Genomic DNA, 18,285 nt, shown 5'->3' with positions numbered 1-18,285 from the left:
ACTATATTCCACTATATCTCAGTATGTCAAAACAGAGAGGAAAGACCAACATATTAACCACAAAAAGGCAAATTAACATGCTGTTTGTATGTACTTCTCTTTATTTTTGTATGATCTTGTGAATTCAGCTGCTCTGTGCTGGGCTGTGCAAACAAATACAGCGGGATAGGGCACACAGTGCCTAGTCATGGTAAAACCTGCAGCCTGCATGCACTGATGCTGTGGGTTTTTGGGACTTACACATGCTCTGCCACTCCTGAAGGGGCTCTGAATCCCTGAAACATAAATCAGAAGCACTTAGACAGGGAACAGTGTTTGGAGACTGCTGTTTAGTCGTGCTCATGTCCTGCAGCCCAGTCACTTCAATAAATCAGAGATTTTTACTCAACTTTCCCTGGAGAAAAATCAGATGCTGTAACTTTCACAGAGACAGGAAGAAAAAGGATGGGCAGCAATGGGTTGGTCAAGGATACAGATTACTCTGAATGACTGTAAAATTGTTGTAAATAAGTGGTTTATGATAGAGAAGCAGATAAGCACAAAGTGTTCGGGCACAGGCGCTTGGGCCTGAGCTTTCCCATCATTCCCTCATGCTTTAACAATATCCCAGTTAAGTCCAGTCAAACCTGCACTCTGGCACACTCCAGCATCACGGCGGCAGAGAGGCCTTCTGTTACAGGTTACGCTTCACAAATTGAATTTGCACAGTGAATAGTTCTGCTGGGATGTGCCAGATGCAAGGAGCTGGATAAACATAAAAGCACTTGGGGCAGCCGTGTGTTTATACGCCAGCACAGCGGGCCGGGGAACGTTTTTTCTTTGGCTCCATGTTTCTTTCTACGCTGGAAACAAGCTTACCTGCATGGCAATCATTTCAGTACTTTGGATGTGCCTCGATTTATCCCTCTGATTTTCCTGCAAAGAGGCTGAGATTTAAAGACAGGCATAGCAGAAGTTTTACTGTTGATGTTTGGCAGAGGAATGATTGAATTCATCGTTTATCTAAGGCTCCACACTGCTCACGTCATTACAGAGGCGAATTACCATAATAAAACCTGGGAGCCTGACATCAGTTACGTAACAGGACTGAGTCTGGAGTGTGTCAGTTGCGAGCAGGGAGCTGACTGCATGCGAACGCTGTCCTGCAAGCCAGAGACGTCTGACATGGACTTTTGTCTGCAGGAAATGGGCCCTTGTTTAATGCAGTTAACACAAGCACGTACGGAATGCATCAACACAATTATTCTTTATTATATTACACTCATTTGAATACTCCCGATAGCATCAACAGACACTCTCTCCAGGCCCCGTCCCCACGCACCGCAGAGCACGGACAAAGGCTTTGTGTCGGTTTCCATCACAACACAAACGTGATTCAGTGGCAATAGGTTACAGTGAGTCCATTGCCTTTGCTCCTAATGGGTCATTTCCGTGCTCAATTCAGATGTAAAAATATACATTTAAGTACAGTCCTTTTGGCCGGTGGTATGTTCTGATCCAGTCTTGTGATAGCTTAAATATACACCAACATAAAAGGCATAGCATGAGAGCATTAAATTAAGACAGACTTGAAAAAAGCTGCACTTTCTGTTCCCGTTTTACTTGAATGTGTGAGGTTAATGCTATTCCTTAGAGCTTAATGCAAGAACAGCGTAGCAATGAGCTTGGTATGCTGCTTCTATTCTGATATTTAGCAGGTTTTTGGTTTTAGTTGATTGTGGTAAAATGGTGACATTTTAGATAAGGAACATTTTAGGTGGATAGAAAGTAGTTTTGTTTTGACCGAAAGTACTAAGTCTTACACCAGAACCTGCATCAGGTGTTTTATGTCAAAACATACACTCCCCAGCCACTTTATTAGGTACACTTGGGGAACTGCCTTAATTTTTTGAGGCATAGATTTAACAAGGTGTTGGAAACATTCCTCAGATATTTTGGTCCACTGTGGCTGCACATCCATGATGCAAATCTCCTGTTCCACCCCATCCCAACGTTGCTCTGTTGGATTGAGATCTGGTGACTGTGGAGGCCATTGGAGTACAGAGATATCATTGTCATGTTCAAGAAACCAGTTTGAGATGATCAGATTTTTGTGAAACGGTACATTATCCTGCTGGAAGTAGCCGTCATAGGATGGGTACACTGTGGTCAGCAACAATACCCAGGTAGGCTGTGGCATTTACACGGTGCTCAGATGGCACTAAGGGGCCCAAAGTGTGCTTAAAAAGCGGCAACCCTGGGGCCCCCACATTATTATACCACCAGCCTGAACACACTGATTACTACTGATTGATTACTATTTTCTCCTCCTTCCTTCAGTTCTAGTTTTCTTTTATGTTGCTCAGGTTGAAATGGGTGAGGAACAAGGAAGGAAGGACGTTTTTCTTGTTAAATAAATAACTAGAAATAAGTTATCTTGACCAAAATGTACATTTCTCTATATCATTTCATGGTAGACCCTGACGGCAGAGTTGTTTGTACTTTTGAATGGGACAAAAAAACCTAGAGCTACCAAGAACTGCATGTCATAACCAACTTTTATGGAAATTAATCTGATATTTTCAAAGTTGTGGTCTTGATCTTTAGAGCTATAGTACTACCATGGCTTAAGTCAAGTCACTGGTAATTCAAAATCCTTAGTGGAAGCATGTGAGTGTTTTCAATCAATGCTTTCCTTCAGTATGCATTGAGTATCCTTGCACCTGGTGGTATCCCATTGCCTAACAAGTGTCTAGGTAACTGCTAAGCATTTACATGCTCCCTACCTTTAGATAATTATTTCCTGTGGTTTGTGGGAGATCCTGGTTGGGACTGAAGTGGTTCAAAGTTCCTCCCAAGCAACAAGTTCAGAAGCAACTACTTAGCATGATTGAGAATGTGAGCTATTCTGATGTGGGCAGACTACCTACCCGCTCTATCTGACCGACCTTTAGATCAGACGTTGATTATGCTGGCGTCATCAGCTTACTTAGAGCTCATTTTATCTGAGACACAATTAACTTTGTTAAGCACAAATAAAACATATGAATTCAGTTAGACATGGCATTCAGCTAAATGTCAGACACTAAAGTCTTTCATATTCAGAGATGTGTTCATGAAGATGCTCTTTGTGTCGTGTTTTCTGTCTTGTGTTCAGGACTGCTGTCCTAAAAGAAAATTCGATGTCTTAATTAAGTTTCCCATAATTTCCCCACACTGCATCAGGTAATCTATCTGAATCTTTGAATGAAAGGCTGTCTAGTCAAGGGAACAGTTGGTTCTTCTACCATATTCATTCACTTAAATGAACGATGCCTGAAGAGGAAAAATCACCAGAACCAAACAACTCTGGGACTTTTCTGTGACTGGTGTTTGAACACAAGGTACAACTACAAGATGAAAGATGAAGAAAGGAGCCCACTATGAAGGTTTATCCCAGAAGGCAGTGGATGACAAGTTTTAAACCTTTGAAAAAGACCTGGTACTCCTTCAACTGCTGTCCAGACATATCTATGTCTTATTGCATTAATGACATGGTTTGGGCAGTTGAATAACAGGTGACTGCACAAAATGTTCACAAGCAAACAGGCCAGTAGTGCCTCTTTAACAGCTTTTCTGCCTCATATTGTCATAAACTAACCTGATATGCCAGATGGATTTGTTTCACTCATCCATCTTAAAAACCTCCCATAGACATCGTTTGGGAAAGGGCAGAGCCTTTGAAAAGAAACTTAGAGGGTGATTGGATAAACTTTCTGTGTGTCACATCTTTACGGGCCAATCAGAAAAACAAAACTTTTGATGATTTTTTTAACATTACATACATGCCGATAATGTATTTTCCCCTTAATATGGAACCCTGACTTAAAACATAAAACATTATGCTGTACTAGGAAGTCCTTTAGCAAGAAAAAGACCCATACCTTTAAGGTCTGGTTATGCTATATGCAGCTTCTGGTTTTGCATGCAAACACACTCAAAGATTTGAGGCTGCAGGTGGACTGGTTGTCAGCAGCTCTGAGTCTGCAGGTGAAAACACTGACCAGGCCTGGGGAGTAAGGAGGGTATGGGGGCATATCTTGGGGGAGCAGGGGGCCTCAGCATGTCATTGTGCCAAACGTGATAAGGATGCTGGTGTAGGAAGGGGGTTTGTGGGAATGTTGTGGGGGGTTACTGGAGGGTTAGAATAACTCACAATGGAGGTGATTTGAGCCAGACAGAGATACAGTATCCTGTAAACTCCAGACACCATGCCAGATGAAATTCTCAGAAAACAGAGACGCATTCTTTGCCGATGCAATCATTCAAGTTAGGTTGTTGAGACATAGGAGGTGTTGGACAGCTGTGACAGAAAGCAGCCACTGAGGAGCATTTTGATCGCATAAAACTTCTAAAATGATGTCTGAGAAGGTTCTCAGCCATCCGAGTCATTGTGGTCCTGATTTAAATCCAAATGGCTATCGGTGCATGGTTGTAGACCCTGAACTTACTTTTGTTTAATAATGAATCACAGAATGTCCAGAGATATTGGCTCTGCCTCTTTTCACATCAGTGTATCAGCAGCTTCTGCTGCAAAAAGGGACAAAATATGTCATCAGATAAAGGTCACTTCCTGTTTAGAGTTAACATTCCTTGTTACCAGAGGGGCTTTGGCTATATTCTGAATTACCTCCTACATACTTACGTTTAACACAGTATACAGTATGTACTGTGATGTGACTGTAATATGAAGTAGCTGTGTCCAAAACTGCATATTTTCATACAATGAATTAGCTTGAGTAGTATTTGAAGTTTTAGTTTATTCCATTCAATGCATGCTGAATGTCAGATATAAGTAAAACACAAAAAAGTGCAAATGACCAAAAATTAGTTCTAAGGAATTGTTTGGTATTTTTATGCCTCTGCACTAGCAATCACTGAGGCAAGGTTGCCCCCTTTTCTGTCCGGGCCATTTTCTGAACTGATATCTCCCTAACATTTCGATGTTTTTTCCTCAAACTTGAATGTCCACTCTAGTTAAAGGAGGTCTAGTTAAAAAAGCTCATGTGCATACCTTGCTTGTGGATGAGATATCTCAAGAATGCTTTGAGGAATTTACATCAAACTTTGCACAAATGACCATCCTGATTCAAGGATGAAATTATTAGACTTTGGCAGTACAAGATCAAGACAAAGTGGGTGGTATGGTCAGCCCCTGACAATTCTAGGAAAATCCCCCAACAGCCCATTTTCTTGACGCTCGACTGTACTGTCAGTACTTTGTAATATCTGGCCACTGGATACCTCACAAAAGCATCTGTTCTAGTTGAAATGAGGCTCTAAAGCCCATAATGCACCAGCATGTCATTTGATGCACTTCAGTTGCCGTCCTTTACACACAGTGACAGCAGCGCGTCAACAGTTAAACTTCCACCAGCCAATACATGGCCAGGTGCTTGATACCAGAGCTGAATGCCACCTTGGGGATTACCTTCCTGTAAGTAAAAAACTGTAGAAACAGTGGTATTTCACCAGCAGCCGAGGCCTTCTGTTTATTCTACATCTTGAACAAAAGATGGTGCTAAATTTCTGTTTTTTGTGCTTTCAGACAGCGCTGCCACTATGGCAGATGGACAAAACAGCTGTTCTCTTGTGGAAACGCTTCCAGCCAGCCACTACCAGAGAGGTGTGGCCTAAAATGCCACGGCGTGACGCGTCCTCTTGCACCTGGCCACCGCCAGTGTGAATTTGTTCATAAAAAATAATTGGGGTGATGTTTTTGATGCGCGTCTGACAGCGCAGTTGTGTTTTGGAATCAAGGGGTTCTTATAAATACGTATGTTAGCCACAGGAAGTGCTGGTCAGTGTGGCCCCTTTATGCATAGACTTTTGGGAATGCCAGCATGAAGATAGGCTTATATAGCTACATAGATGGTGTTGCTGACACCCCATATTTTAGCCAACATAAGAAAAAGTTTTTAAAAAAGTCAACGTTTGCTATATTGAGATGTTTTCATCTGCCTTTCCACAGGCAGACTACTTTGTTTTAGCGCTACTGTTGCCTCACATACATGTTGCTCAACTTGCAGTATGCTATTTGGGTTTGCTGGCTTCCGAAGAGACTACAAGTCCTACTAAACTAAAAGGAATGTCATTTTTGCAGTGAAAGGACAAACTGTTTATCTTGGATTCAAGAGGAGACAACGCCAAATACATCTTGGAAATAACTCCTGTTTTTATAAGCTATTGTAAGAGAATGGCAGAAAAAAGATTTATGCTTTGTAAATTTATCTTTAGTTAGGCTATATTTAAGAAATGCATAGCCTTTTGGTATGTACTTTATTTTGAAAAAATAAAGGTATAAAATGACAACTTTTTTAGACAGCATTTGCTGACAAAGAAAGTCCTGGCATCCTAGCATCTCATGCTAATCCTCAAAGTTTTGCACGAGTCTGCGTCAGCCTCCAGTCACAGTCCAATAACTTTCTGTAAAGCTGCATAAATAAGAATGAAGTTTAAGGATGGAAAGACGTGGTAAAGAAGGCCAGAGTGGGATGTATTTTTGCGGGCAGACTAAGAGCGTCTTGCTTCCTTCAACAGTAACACAAAGCAGACCCCATACAGAGCAGAGGGCTTGTGTTCCTGCAATGACACAATTAGGCATGGATAAGGAGAGTGGTGGAGCGGTAGCAAAGATGAAAGGTGCTCTCTGAGGTCAGCAGTTCAGATAACCGGAGGCCTAATCTTTCAAAGCTAAAGCAGGCACAGTTCTGTGATAGAAAGAAGGCAGATTAAGGGTACAAACAAGTCAGAAGCCTACTGGAAAGCTGTCCCGTGCTAATGTTTACCATCTGTAAATTATCCACCAAGAAGATGGGGGTGCTAACTGGAGGAAATTAAATTAGCAGGGACTTTTTCCTTTGGCCAGTGTAAGAAAAATGATGCTGAAACAGGAACAAAGGGACAGAAAACAGACCTCCACAGGAAAGAAACGTCAGCAGTGACATCTTGTTAGTCTTCACCCTCATCAAGCGGCCATCTTTGTCTGGGAGCACTTCATTTGAATCTACAGTTAGAGGCCATTATCATTATAGGTTTCCTGTTTATCAGCCACAGTCCCCATGCTCCTGCTCCTTGCTCACGGAATGATCATGGAAACTGTCGGATGATAATTGGATTAGCCCGGGGAATGACAGATCATGAGTTCTGTTGGAGCGATCCCACCACGAACTGACTTCAGCTGATAACACAGTTGTGTGATCTTACAAAATAAGATCAGGGGTCTAATAGGTAGGATGAAAAATAAAGCTTTCTGCCTGGTTATTGCAGCACTGACGTTCTGTCATTAGCCTTTTAATAAAAGAAGTACTGCTCAAAAAGCAAAATTTTCAGGATGCATTAAAATGTTTGCATTTATATGGCTTTGGCAAATGTTGAATGGTTACTCATCATCACCTAATACTAACAAACAGCCTCTTGTAACTTAAATGGTGCTGGTATTTGAGTAAAGCTAAACAACATTAAGAAACTCGATGAACTGGTAGACAAGCACTCTGTAAGGTGAACTTACTGCCTCTGTCAGTGAAGTGTGATGGCTCTGAAGAGAATTCTTAAAGTTTGTGGTTTCAGAAGTCGCCTTTGTCTTAGCCTGAAAGGTCTGAAACAGTTCATCCTGTAATGTGTATGACTCAGTAGGTACCATCAAATGGCAAAAACAAGCACTTTAACAGTATATTGTGACATTAAAAGATCAAAAGATATTAACCAAAAGGTATTCATGTTTGTACCCAGTTGTTTGGTGGGATTTAGGAGCTGCACAATTACAAGAGTAAGCACTATTGTGAAGGCTCAATGAATCCCTGTCAGATGGGCCTCTCTGTGCAGAGTTCACATGCACAGGTACTCCAGCTTCTTCCCACTGGCCATAAACATGCTCATTAGGTCACTTGGTGACTCTAAATTGCCCATAGTTGTGATCCTGTGAGTGTCTGGTTGTTTGTCTTTACATGTCAGTCCTGTGATTAGCTAGTGACCAACTCAGGATGTGTTACGCCTCTCACCCAGTGTCAGCTGGGATTGGCTTCCACCTCTCTTAAATGGGATAAGCAGTGTAGATAAAAGATGGATGGATGTTGATTGTTATTGCTAATTCTTCACGTATTTCTACCACCAATACTCAAAGTATAGATATATCCTAAAAATGGAAGATCAATTTATAGCCAAGAAGGCCATGAATTTGTCTTCCATTTGTTTTGTTGTTTCTCTTGTCCCTCTTTCTGCATCCCCATCTTCTCTCTTCTGACCGTCCTGCAGGAAGCACCGTGAGCTTAGCCATACTACTAGTGTTAAGCTCATTGCAAATCATCAGAGAGCCCTATTGCATTCACCTGCTATTTTCAGAGCATTTTTCTATACAAAGTAGGAAGGAAGCAGAAATGTATCAGGGACTTGTCTCTGAGTATCTGCCTACAGATGGTAGAAATGTTGTTGTCTGGGGGACTAAAGAATCGATTCACTGCAATTGAGACTCTGTCAATGCATCTGTCATCAAGCATTTTTCTGTTGTTTGGTTTATTTTTCCCATCCGGTTATAGGGGCTGTACACGTCAGCAAAATGCACAAGTGTACCATGATGCATCTTATAAGGCATGGTGTATGATGAACATACCATATGGGCCTGTATCCACAGCTGTTGCTTTTAGTACTGGCAGTGCTCACAACCTAGATGTTTTTTTTCTTTTTTTTTTTTTGTGGCTAGATTATCTGCTTACCTCAAAGTATCCCTAAATTGCTTTTAATTAACTCTGTGTAATTTACTTTTCCTTTTCTCAAGGAATTACACAAAAAAACATAAAAAATAATGTGAAGGAATCCTTTCCTGACATAGGCAGCAACTGTAGTCCTGGACATTTAACCCTTTATTAGAAACACAAGAATGTTTCAGACTAAATGCTGTTGAAGATTTCTTCTATTAACATTTGGACTGACATCTTTCTTTTCTTTTTAGGTATCTTCATCTTGTGTTCCAGCTACAAACTATGAGCTGGTAAGTAACACCTTCTCTTGTTTATTTTAGTAATTGCTTCCATGCTGTACGTGCTTAGCAGGCATTATCGGCTCCTTCATGGTGCAGAAATTCTGCACACGGGGCTGGAAACTAACAGCCTCTATTTGATACACTAACAAGGCAGGTACTGTTGCAGATAATGAGCTATTATCTGGAATCCCCCTGAGACATACTTGTGATTTTGGGCTCCATAAATAAACCTGAGTTTACTTTAAAATGTTTGGAAGTTTTCTGGCTGATTTGTTTAAACTTCTACAGAAAGAGGAGGATGTTTTAAAGATGTTTCATACGTCGGTTGCTGCGGCTCAGATACAGTAAACGATTAGGCTGAGGATTGAGTCATGAAGCTGCTCCATCATGATGACGTCTTGGTGGTTTGAAGAACATTTGAAAAAGTGGGAAGAAGTCTGGGTATGATGTGATTTTGCAGGGGCAATAAAAACCACACTTACTCCGTTGCCTTATTTGGTATTGGCATCAGAAGCCGTGTTAGACTTGGAGATAATTTGTTCGCTCTCTTTCTCATATGTTGTGTGTTTAAATGGTTTTGGGTGCTTGACAAACCAAAGTAAATATCCCCTGTGCTTTTATATGCTTACAGAGAAAATATTTCTCAAAATGTCTTGTTTTTCTTTCATAAAAGCTGCAGTGATCAAGCAAGAACATGTTATTATCCTCTGCAGATGCTTGAGTGGTGGATGCTTTCTACATGAAGACATCTGTTTAGGATGTGTGGCATTGGCTGAGCTGTCTGAGTCTCAGCTGAGCTGAGCTGCTTTCTAAATGGTCCGCTTCAGATACTGTACAATAATTTACCACACTACCTGTTAGCACAAATAAATGGCACACATGTTGCAAAATAACATCACTAAGTCAACCTGCAGACTGTTAAAGCTGCTACTTCTCTGTCATTGTGGACTTATATTGAATTGCTTCATATTTATTAATTAATAATTTTTTTCAGAAGAGTGAGGATATTTGTGCAAGACTATTTCAAAGAGGCAGAAGGTAGTGGTCAGCAAACAAAAACTAACTCGCTAACATTAATACTAGTTCATTAAGCTTGGTTATGACCAGTGATAAACAGGTTTTGAGCAAAATCCACATAAAGAAAAAAGCACCAGCCATCTTATGCCTGTATCAGACTGGCATTGTGTTTTTCTGTGTGCAGCTGCAGAGCATGTCCGCTCCGGCACGCACCGTAACCACCTTCATGCCAGGTGTATATGTGCCTCATGATGGCTGTGTCCCCCTGCTGTCAAAGCCCTGTTATTTTCAAAGGTTTTACCTCAGTAAAACATCCCACAAGTGACTTGGTTCAATTATAGCAGAACTATGCTGGGAAAAAAATGCTTCTGTGGAAATTAAAGGAGTTACTCTAAAGCATTGCATCTCAACCTTTTCAGCCCACGACCTGCAAAATAAAGGTGCAAGAGACCGGTGACCCCACTGTATGTGAAGGTGGTTGAGGCATCGTTGAACACAGCAATGCACAGTCAAGAATAGTCATGAGCAAACGTACATTTTAAAGTTTTTTAAACATTACTTCGATTTCTGCATAAATCTCACCAAATTACTGTTTTATATTACATGTAACTAATTTCTTAAAAATGGGTAAGATATACAATTTTAAATAATTTTGAAATATTCTTTGTTTTAAGAAAGCATCTGGAGACCCCCTCTCAGTGTCTCACGACACCCCAAGGTTGAGAACCCCTGCTCTAAAGAAATGCTAAACCATGGTTTTACTTTGAAAAGAACAAACCGAAAGTGTACTTTTGCCATGTTTATCTTTCCTGTGAGATACTGTTTTTGTGAAAGAATTACTGATAGTAGAAGTTTAGAGAGATGCATTTTAGCTTTATCATTTTCCTCTCTATTCAGCTGTTAACCAAGAGTAGCGCGCAGAAAAAAAAGACAAGCCCTCTATTCTCTAGATTCTCTGCACATGATGCACAGTGCGCATGCAGGTCGTCTAAAATCCCTGACTTGTTAACATGCAAACATAATTAAAATCAAGGGGTGTCACGGTAAAGCGACAGTTTGAAACAGGCCTTACGGTACGGCTCCGCTGAATGCATCCACGCTGCGATCAGATGAGCTTTCACGCTCTGTCCACCCCTGTGGCTTATTGGTCCTTTTTGAATTGAGGTGTCTTTTCAATAAAAATGGACCTTGATTTTGTGTACTTACTAATAAGAAAACTTACATTGTCAGAAAAGATGCCTCACCCTGCTCTTGGCTCTCAAAATGCTTTGCATGTAGCTCACGCCTGCTCGAGGCAGAAGCACTTCAAAAGCAGCTTTTTTCCTTCGATATGTGAAACTCTTCCACCAAAATGAAATGTTGGTTTACTGTGTGTTCAACTTATGGAGTTCAGTATTCAATTCAAAGACTCCTCAATTCACAAAGGATAAGAGGCCAGGTATGGCTGCTGTCTAACCACATAAATCTGCAGAACAGATAGATCTAAACAGCTGGAAAAAGTGTAAAGCATTTGGTCAACATCAAAATACAACACAATGCGCAGACAGTAAATCATCACTACATCATTACATCTCATCCTTTGGCACAAGCAACAGCTCACCTGTCAGGCAGTGATTCACAGAGTAGAGTTTTACATGAAACCACACATCCTTTGTAGCAAACATAATCCATTTGCCTTTCTAATGTGCTCACACATAATGAAAGCAAAAAAAAAAAATCATGGAATAATGGTGAAATGAATGTCAAATTAATCCAAGAAAGGCAACATAATCTGTTGTTAGTGTACTGTTTCCATGTGAAATGGTAATTCTCCCGTGATCATGTGATCTGGAGTCTCCAGCTGTTCTAGAAATGCTTCAGGTGTGCTAGGTTTGAGTTCACTTGTTGGTCGAAGCAAAGCATGGCACACCCAGATTGCAGTGGGGGTGTAGTATGTGTATTTTGGGGGTCAATTACATTTTCAGGAGGCTGTGGCAGGAACATATTAGAATACAGTGGGGTCACACATTACAAGAACATCCACCTGGTTTTGTGCCCAGTTCCACACTTCTAGCAATCCTAAGCATGGTCCTAATTCTTTCATGGGTCTAAAGACGATACTGCCACATTTCCCTGTGGTGTTAGGTTTGTTGGTAGTAATCTAATCAGCTTGGAAGGATGTTGGGGCCACACTGATTTCATATCCTAATTATCAAACATGTTCATCTGATATCCTGCTGTCTGTGAGGAGAACAGCTGAGCATGCAGACTGTGTTTTGTCAATTGCAATGAAACAATGGCCAATATGAAAGTGAGCTGAGTGAAGGAGGAAGCAAATAACCGTAGCAAATCAATTCATACTCATTTCCAGTTTGCACTGTAACAAATACAGTCCAATTTTAAGCTGTCTCCACAACCTTAACCAAGGCTTTGCCTCTTTCTTTGTTAATTCTTAATTGAAGGAATTTTTAAAAAGATCTTTTCTGTATTCAGTCTTTGCTGAAGGCATTAGAAATCACCATTCAGAAAAACGGTTTAAACCTGTTACCTTGATAGCTTATGTACTTGTGCAACCTACTATAGATAACCGAAGATAACTTAAATTAAATGTATGGGACCATAATCTCACACACATGTTTTGCAGTCCTACAATAAGAAAACAGTCAAGTTGTAGCTGAGTTTCAGTGAGTCAGTACAAAGAAAAGAATATAACTGTTAGATGATTTTTACCAAGAGACAGGGACATACTCAGAAGTAAACAGAGGCCTCAGTCCACCTTCTTCCATTTTATCTCCTCTTTTCCTGGCTCACCAGCAGGAGTCTCCCCTGAGACGTGCTGCCTGCATTAACGGTGCTGATTAGCCTCATAAAAGCTGACGAGCTGAGGTGTAAAACATTCGTTTAAGTGCCTTTACCACCAGGGAGAGAGGACAAAGAAGGAAAAGGAGAGAAAATAAAGTGACTGGCTGTTAAGGCTAGCTATGTTCATACAGATAACATAGATGCTGATGGAGAGTCAAAGGTGGTAATGTCTACTTATAGACTAAACAAAAGCTGCTTTCATGCACCTGTAATCATCCACTGAGTCAACATGTGGAGCTGCTGTGCTACATGCAGTTTGTATTAGTGTATGTGACACATAGATGGGTAAATATTTGTGCAGCATATCATCGTTCAGCAGTGATAGCGCCTCTGTGTGACTCTGTGACAGGAAGTGTATGCTACAGCTTGAGTGTTAATGTGGACGTGCGAATGTGCATGCCTTCTAGTGCATGCATCAGCTCTCCTCAGACCCTTTTTTGGTGAATTCCTTCACTCACTGCCAGAGACCGAGATGATTTACTGTAACACTCAGACTGATGCTACGTCAAACATATATTAAATTATCTGGAGAAAAATGTTGGATAAAGACACCTTTACATAATCCTGTCATTTCACCAAAAAAGGTGATTTCTACAGAAACTTACAGCAGTTGAAAACTAGATGATAAAGCTATATTTAGGTAAGAATTTTTATCAAATATTTTAAAGCATGCTGTTTCTACTCAGAGTAAGTAGTGATGCTTTTGCCTCTTAGAGAGCCTCCATGCCCGTTCTTTTAGGAAACATTTTAAATTGACTATGGCAGGAGTGTCAAACTCAATTGGAGCAGAAATCTGAATTCAGGTCTAACAGGGTCAACATTCAACTGTCAACCTCATTTTTTAACAAGATTTTTTTTTTTTTAGCACTGGTGATAGTTTATTAACTTATGAGTTCAAAAGTTAAAAAAATTAAAGGAAAATATATCAGATAGAAAGTCAAAATTGTTAGTTTATAGGTCAAAATATAAGATAAAATTCAAAATATGGAGTTTAAAAGGTCAAATTGAGATAAAATTCAAAATAATGTTTATAAAATGCAAATATATCAAATATGAAATTAGATTTGTGAGTTTAAAGGTAAATTATGAGGTAAAGTTCAAAATATGGAGTTTTAGGGGTCAAAATATGAAAAAAAATGTAAAGTAATGCTTTTAAAAGGCAAATATATAAGATAGAAAGTCAAAATTGAAAGTTTAAAGGTCAAAATATAAGATAAAATTCAAAATATGGAGTTTTAAAAGGTCAAATTGAGATAAAATCCAAAACAATGTTTTTAAAAGGCAAATATATCAGATAGAAAATCAAAATTGTGAGTTTAAAAGGTCAAAATATTAGGTAAAATTCTAAATAACGTTTATAAAATGCAAATATATCAGATATGAAACCAAATTTGTGAGTTTAAAAATGAAACCAAATTTGTGAGTTTAAAAGTAAAATTTGAGGTAAACTTCAAAATATGGAGTTTTAAGGGTCAAAATATGAAAATAAAACTTTAAAATGATGTTATTAAAAGGCAAATATATCAGATAGAACATCAAAATTGTGAGTTTAAAGGTCAAAATATGAGATAAAATTCAAAATATTGAGTTTTAAGAGTCAAAATATGAAAAAAAATTTAAATAATATTTTTTTAAAAGCAAATATATCAGATCGGACATCAAATTTGTAAGTTTAAGGGGGCTTTCACACCTACACTGTTTGGTCCAAACCAAAATGATAGGTGTGAAACCTCCCCTGGACCATGGTCCGGACCAAACAGCTGGACCTTGGTCCGACCAAAAGAGGTGGTCTCGGTCTGGATCAAACAGAACCATGGTCCGGTTCATGCCCAGTGTGAAAGCATTATATTGAAAGGTTCGGACCTTCGTATCAATGACAGAAAATTACGACATGACTACCGGCAAAGGAAATCCTTCCCCATAACAAAATGAGCCGCGGAAGAGCCGACAACAACTCACAGACTGAAATTAACCAGCAGCCTGGACAGGGTGGGCTAACGGTAGCTGCTTTACGTTATGCGAGGAGTAGAAGTGTGCGTTATTATGTTAAATGGAGATGTCCAAGCACGGAAAAATTCATGAAAATGTAGATAAAGTTATACCTCATCATTGACAGCTCATCTTTTCAAGAGTTTTACAACCTATCTTCTCTCCTGAGTCACTGTTGCAGTGGCTCGCAGGATTGCATACTTTCTTCCCCTTTTCTGTCGACGACGATAAAGTTGCTGTCTAATGATAAAACTCACACGATGAACTCGGACCAGCCTTATGTACAGCTCTTCAAGTTGTCGCTTTTGCTAGTAGAAAATCAACAATAATATGTTGGTAGGAATGACGATTTCATTCATTGTTTACAACATTCAAGACTTGCGTTATTGAACGTGTTGATGTCAGATGCCCGCCGGCCAAATGACCAATCAATGTAAACTACAGAGACACGCAAACCACGTAGTTGAAGACGATATCACGTGGGTTTGTCATGTAAAGTCCGTTAGTCTGGTTGCAATAATGACAGTGTGAAACCCAGACAGACCGAACCAAATGTATACAATGTATCAAAAACACGGACCTAGGTCCAGACTTTCAGGTGTGAAAGCCCCCTAAAGGTCAAAGTATGAGGTAAAATTCAAAACAATGAGTTTTAAAGTCAAAATTTGAGATAAAATACAAAATAATTTGTTTAAAAGGCAAATATATCAGATAGAACATCAAAATTGTGAGTTTAAAGGTCGAAATATGATGTAAAATTTAAAATAATGTGTAGGGGGAGACATGCAGCAAAGGGCCACAGGCCGGATTCGAACCCAGGCCGCCCGCACACATGGTGCATGCTTTAAACCACTCTATCATCTGTGGACCCCGTAACTGCTTTATTTAAAAACAGTAGTGCAGCAACAGTATCGTGGAGCTCCCTAAACTCCTGACTGCAGAGTTCTGAGTGAATCTGGAAGAAGGCCTCTATGTGCAGGTGAATCCAGCTGGCAGCTTGTTTAGTTTAATTCATGATGTGTTGATGGAAGATCCCATCCAACAGCCATGACGACAGCATGAGTACCCCCCAACCAGACCCTCGCTCTTGGACATGCTCAGCTTGCTGTAAAGCATGCTGGGAGAATTCCTCAAACATGCCCTCATGTTGAGCCAACACTGCTGGGAATAGCTTTTCTTCAGCACACACACAAAGCCTGTGTAAGGTCAGCTGAGGAAGAGGAGGTATAGGTAATGTGGTGAGGTAGACGAAGAAAGAATACGCTCACATGCTCAAACACACTCTGCATAGCCTAAACCACAAACACCTACGTCACCGGGCTGCTTTTTTTTAATAGCGCTTGTGCAGTGGAGGAACAGGGCCAGGACATCGCTGAGTAATGAGTAACTGCAGGGCAAAGATGGTCTAGATGTGGTCCAATTAGCGCTGCGTTCAGAACCACACATATTTCCCTGATGTGCCCCGTATTACTCTGTGTACACAAGCACCAGCCTAGTATCCTGTTACAGCGCTCTGAGTGATCCCTCTGCTCTGGGAAGGAGCAAACTAGACCACAAAATACACGTTCAATATCGAGCATGGTGTCATTTGTTAGTGTTTCTAAAGTATGCTTAAGAATCAGGGATTATGACATGTATATTTATTACGTAAGAGCCTATGGGAGCTCCATGAAAGACTGGACATAATGGTCTACTTTCTCTCTGCAGGCGTCTCCTCCACCCAAGATGAAGAAAGATACACTAAGCCAAGGGGGGAAGCTACTTTGATAGATTTTTTTATTTTCTATGATATAATTTATGATTATGCGAACACAATAATTACCTGCGACCTGTTTGTCATAACTCAGTGAAATAATGGATACTTTCATGCACATTTACAAGAAAATTGCAGATTTAAATGACTAAAGCTAGAGAGGAAACCACAGCTCTTTCTTAAAGCATCCTGTTAAAAATCACTTTACTGTTCCTCTATCTAAAACATGCAATTTATGCAGTCTCTGACCTTCTTTAAATATCATTTTGCAAGTGCCACATAGGATTTATGAAAGATAAGTTCTAGAAAACACACAAAGACTTTATTTTCAATGGGAATCAAACACTTAAATTTTGGAGATGTGGTTAGAAATAACATGCACTCTCAGTTTACATTGCTGCATTATATGAGTGAACTGTGGCTCGTAAACTCTAGTTTTTATGGAGTCATCCCACAAACTGAGGTGTTGCAATAAAGTAAAGCAAAACAATTCCGGTCTCACTCACTTTGACCTTTTCTAACAATGAGCTAGTCTGCACGCTAAGCTTTATATATCCTCGCTAGTGTCAGAAAATACAATATAAAGACACATCAGCTCAGATCGTGGTTGATTTGTCCCCAAAATTATACCAGATCTGATTGAGATCTTAGGTATAAGTTGTTTCAGTCACATGCTCCTGATGATACATGACAAATCAGATGGGTGGCAGGAAGTGAAGGACATCAGTTAAGAGTAGAGCTTAGTTTAGGCCCAGAAGTCCCAGCCTGACCATCCTCTCTGAGCCTGTTCTGTCCCATGAGTTAGCTTTTATAATCAGAGTTTTAAACTACAGTTTAGCAAGAAACTGAGGAGTGATATGTGGTTTACGAACGGGCTGATTTTACAGATCTGCTACTTTAAGACTGATACTAAATGAAGAACAGTTAGAGAGTTGAAAAAAGGCTCTTATTACTGAGCTTAGCCAAATGATCCAGATCTCTAAAAAGAGACAGCTATGTCATCACAAAAAAGTGAGGCTGGATGGACACTGGCTGTGGAAAATTAACAGAATCAGGGTTTACTGTGCCAAACGGTGATAAACTGTACTGAACCAAACTAGACTGCTTGGTGGAAACGGACCACATGTGAGCGTTGTCTCACTCCACTCCTCCAGACTTTAGATGGAGACTTGTAATCAATGCTTTAATCTATGCAATTTTTAAACTTTTTGCCTTAACAAGTCACTACTTCTGGGACTTTAAGTAGTTCAAGATTATTTTTTTCCTCATTTGTATGGCTGGTACAGTTGGAAAAAGCACAGAAATCTGACATTTACGATCGTGTCTATACAGAAATCACTTCCTACCCCACATTTTGAGTGTTAACTGTGCTGTCATCTGCAAACAATCTATATGCTAGGCATAAGAGGCCAAAAACCTGTCAACCACTGCATTTTAGTGAGTATTTAAGCTATCAAACAGCACTATAGTGTGCTCACAAACAGGCTGAGACTTCTCCCAGCGAGGATTTAAGTGACACCCAAGCTTCAATAACACAGCTGAACCTAAAGGGACAGTTCTTTCCAGACAAACAAAATCCACATAATTCTGAAACACCAAGGACCTCATTCATACTGATGGGACGGCTGGTTAGGTGGTTTTCTGTTTGGGACTTCTTGCCAGCAGTCAGCGTTGGTTTCGTCTAACCGTG

At 40.1% G+C, this 18,285-nt stretch overlaps 1 protein-coding gene across 9 annotated transcripts in view; it reads left to right on the top strand.

Annotated features, from left to right (window-relative positions):
- The window catches only part of tns1b (tensin 1b), a 319,315-nt gene that overhangs the window by 177,089 nt on the left and 123,941 nt on the right, over positions 1-18,285 (top strand). For all 9 annotated transcript variants that reach the window (XM_041806332.1, XM_041806324.1, XM_041806328.1 and 6 more), the window contains one exon: positions 8,966-9,004. In XM_041806332.1, the coding sequence (XP_041662266.1) occupies positions 8,966-9,004 (39 nt within the window). The remainder of the gene's footprint in view (positions 1-8,965; positions 9,005-18,285) is intronic.

Source organism: Cheilinus undulatus, linkage group 15, assembly GCF_018320785.1.
Source record: "Cheilinus undulatus linkage group 15, ASM1832078v1, whole genome shotgun sequence".
Lineage (NCBI taxonomy): Eukaryota > Metazoa > Chordata > Actinopteri > Labriformes > Labridae > Cheilinus > Cheilinus undulatus.
The sequence above is the reverse complement of the archived record's forward strand: the minus strand, read 5'-3'. Positions and strand labels throughout refer to the sequence as shown.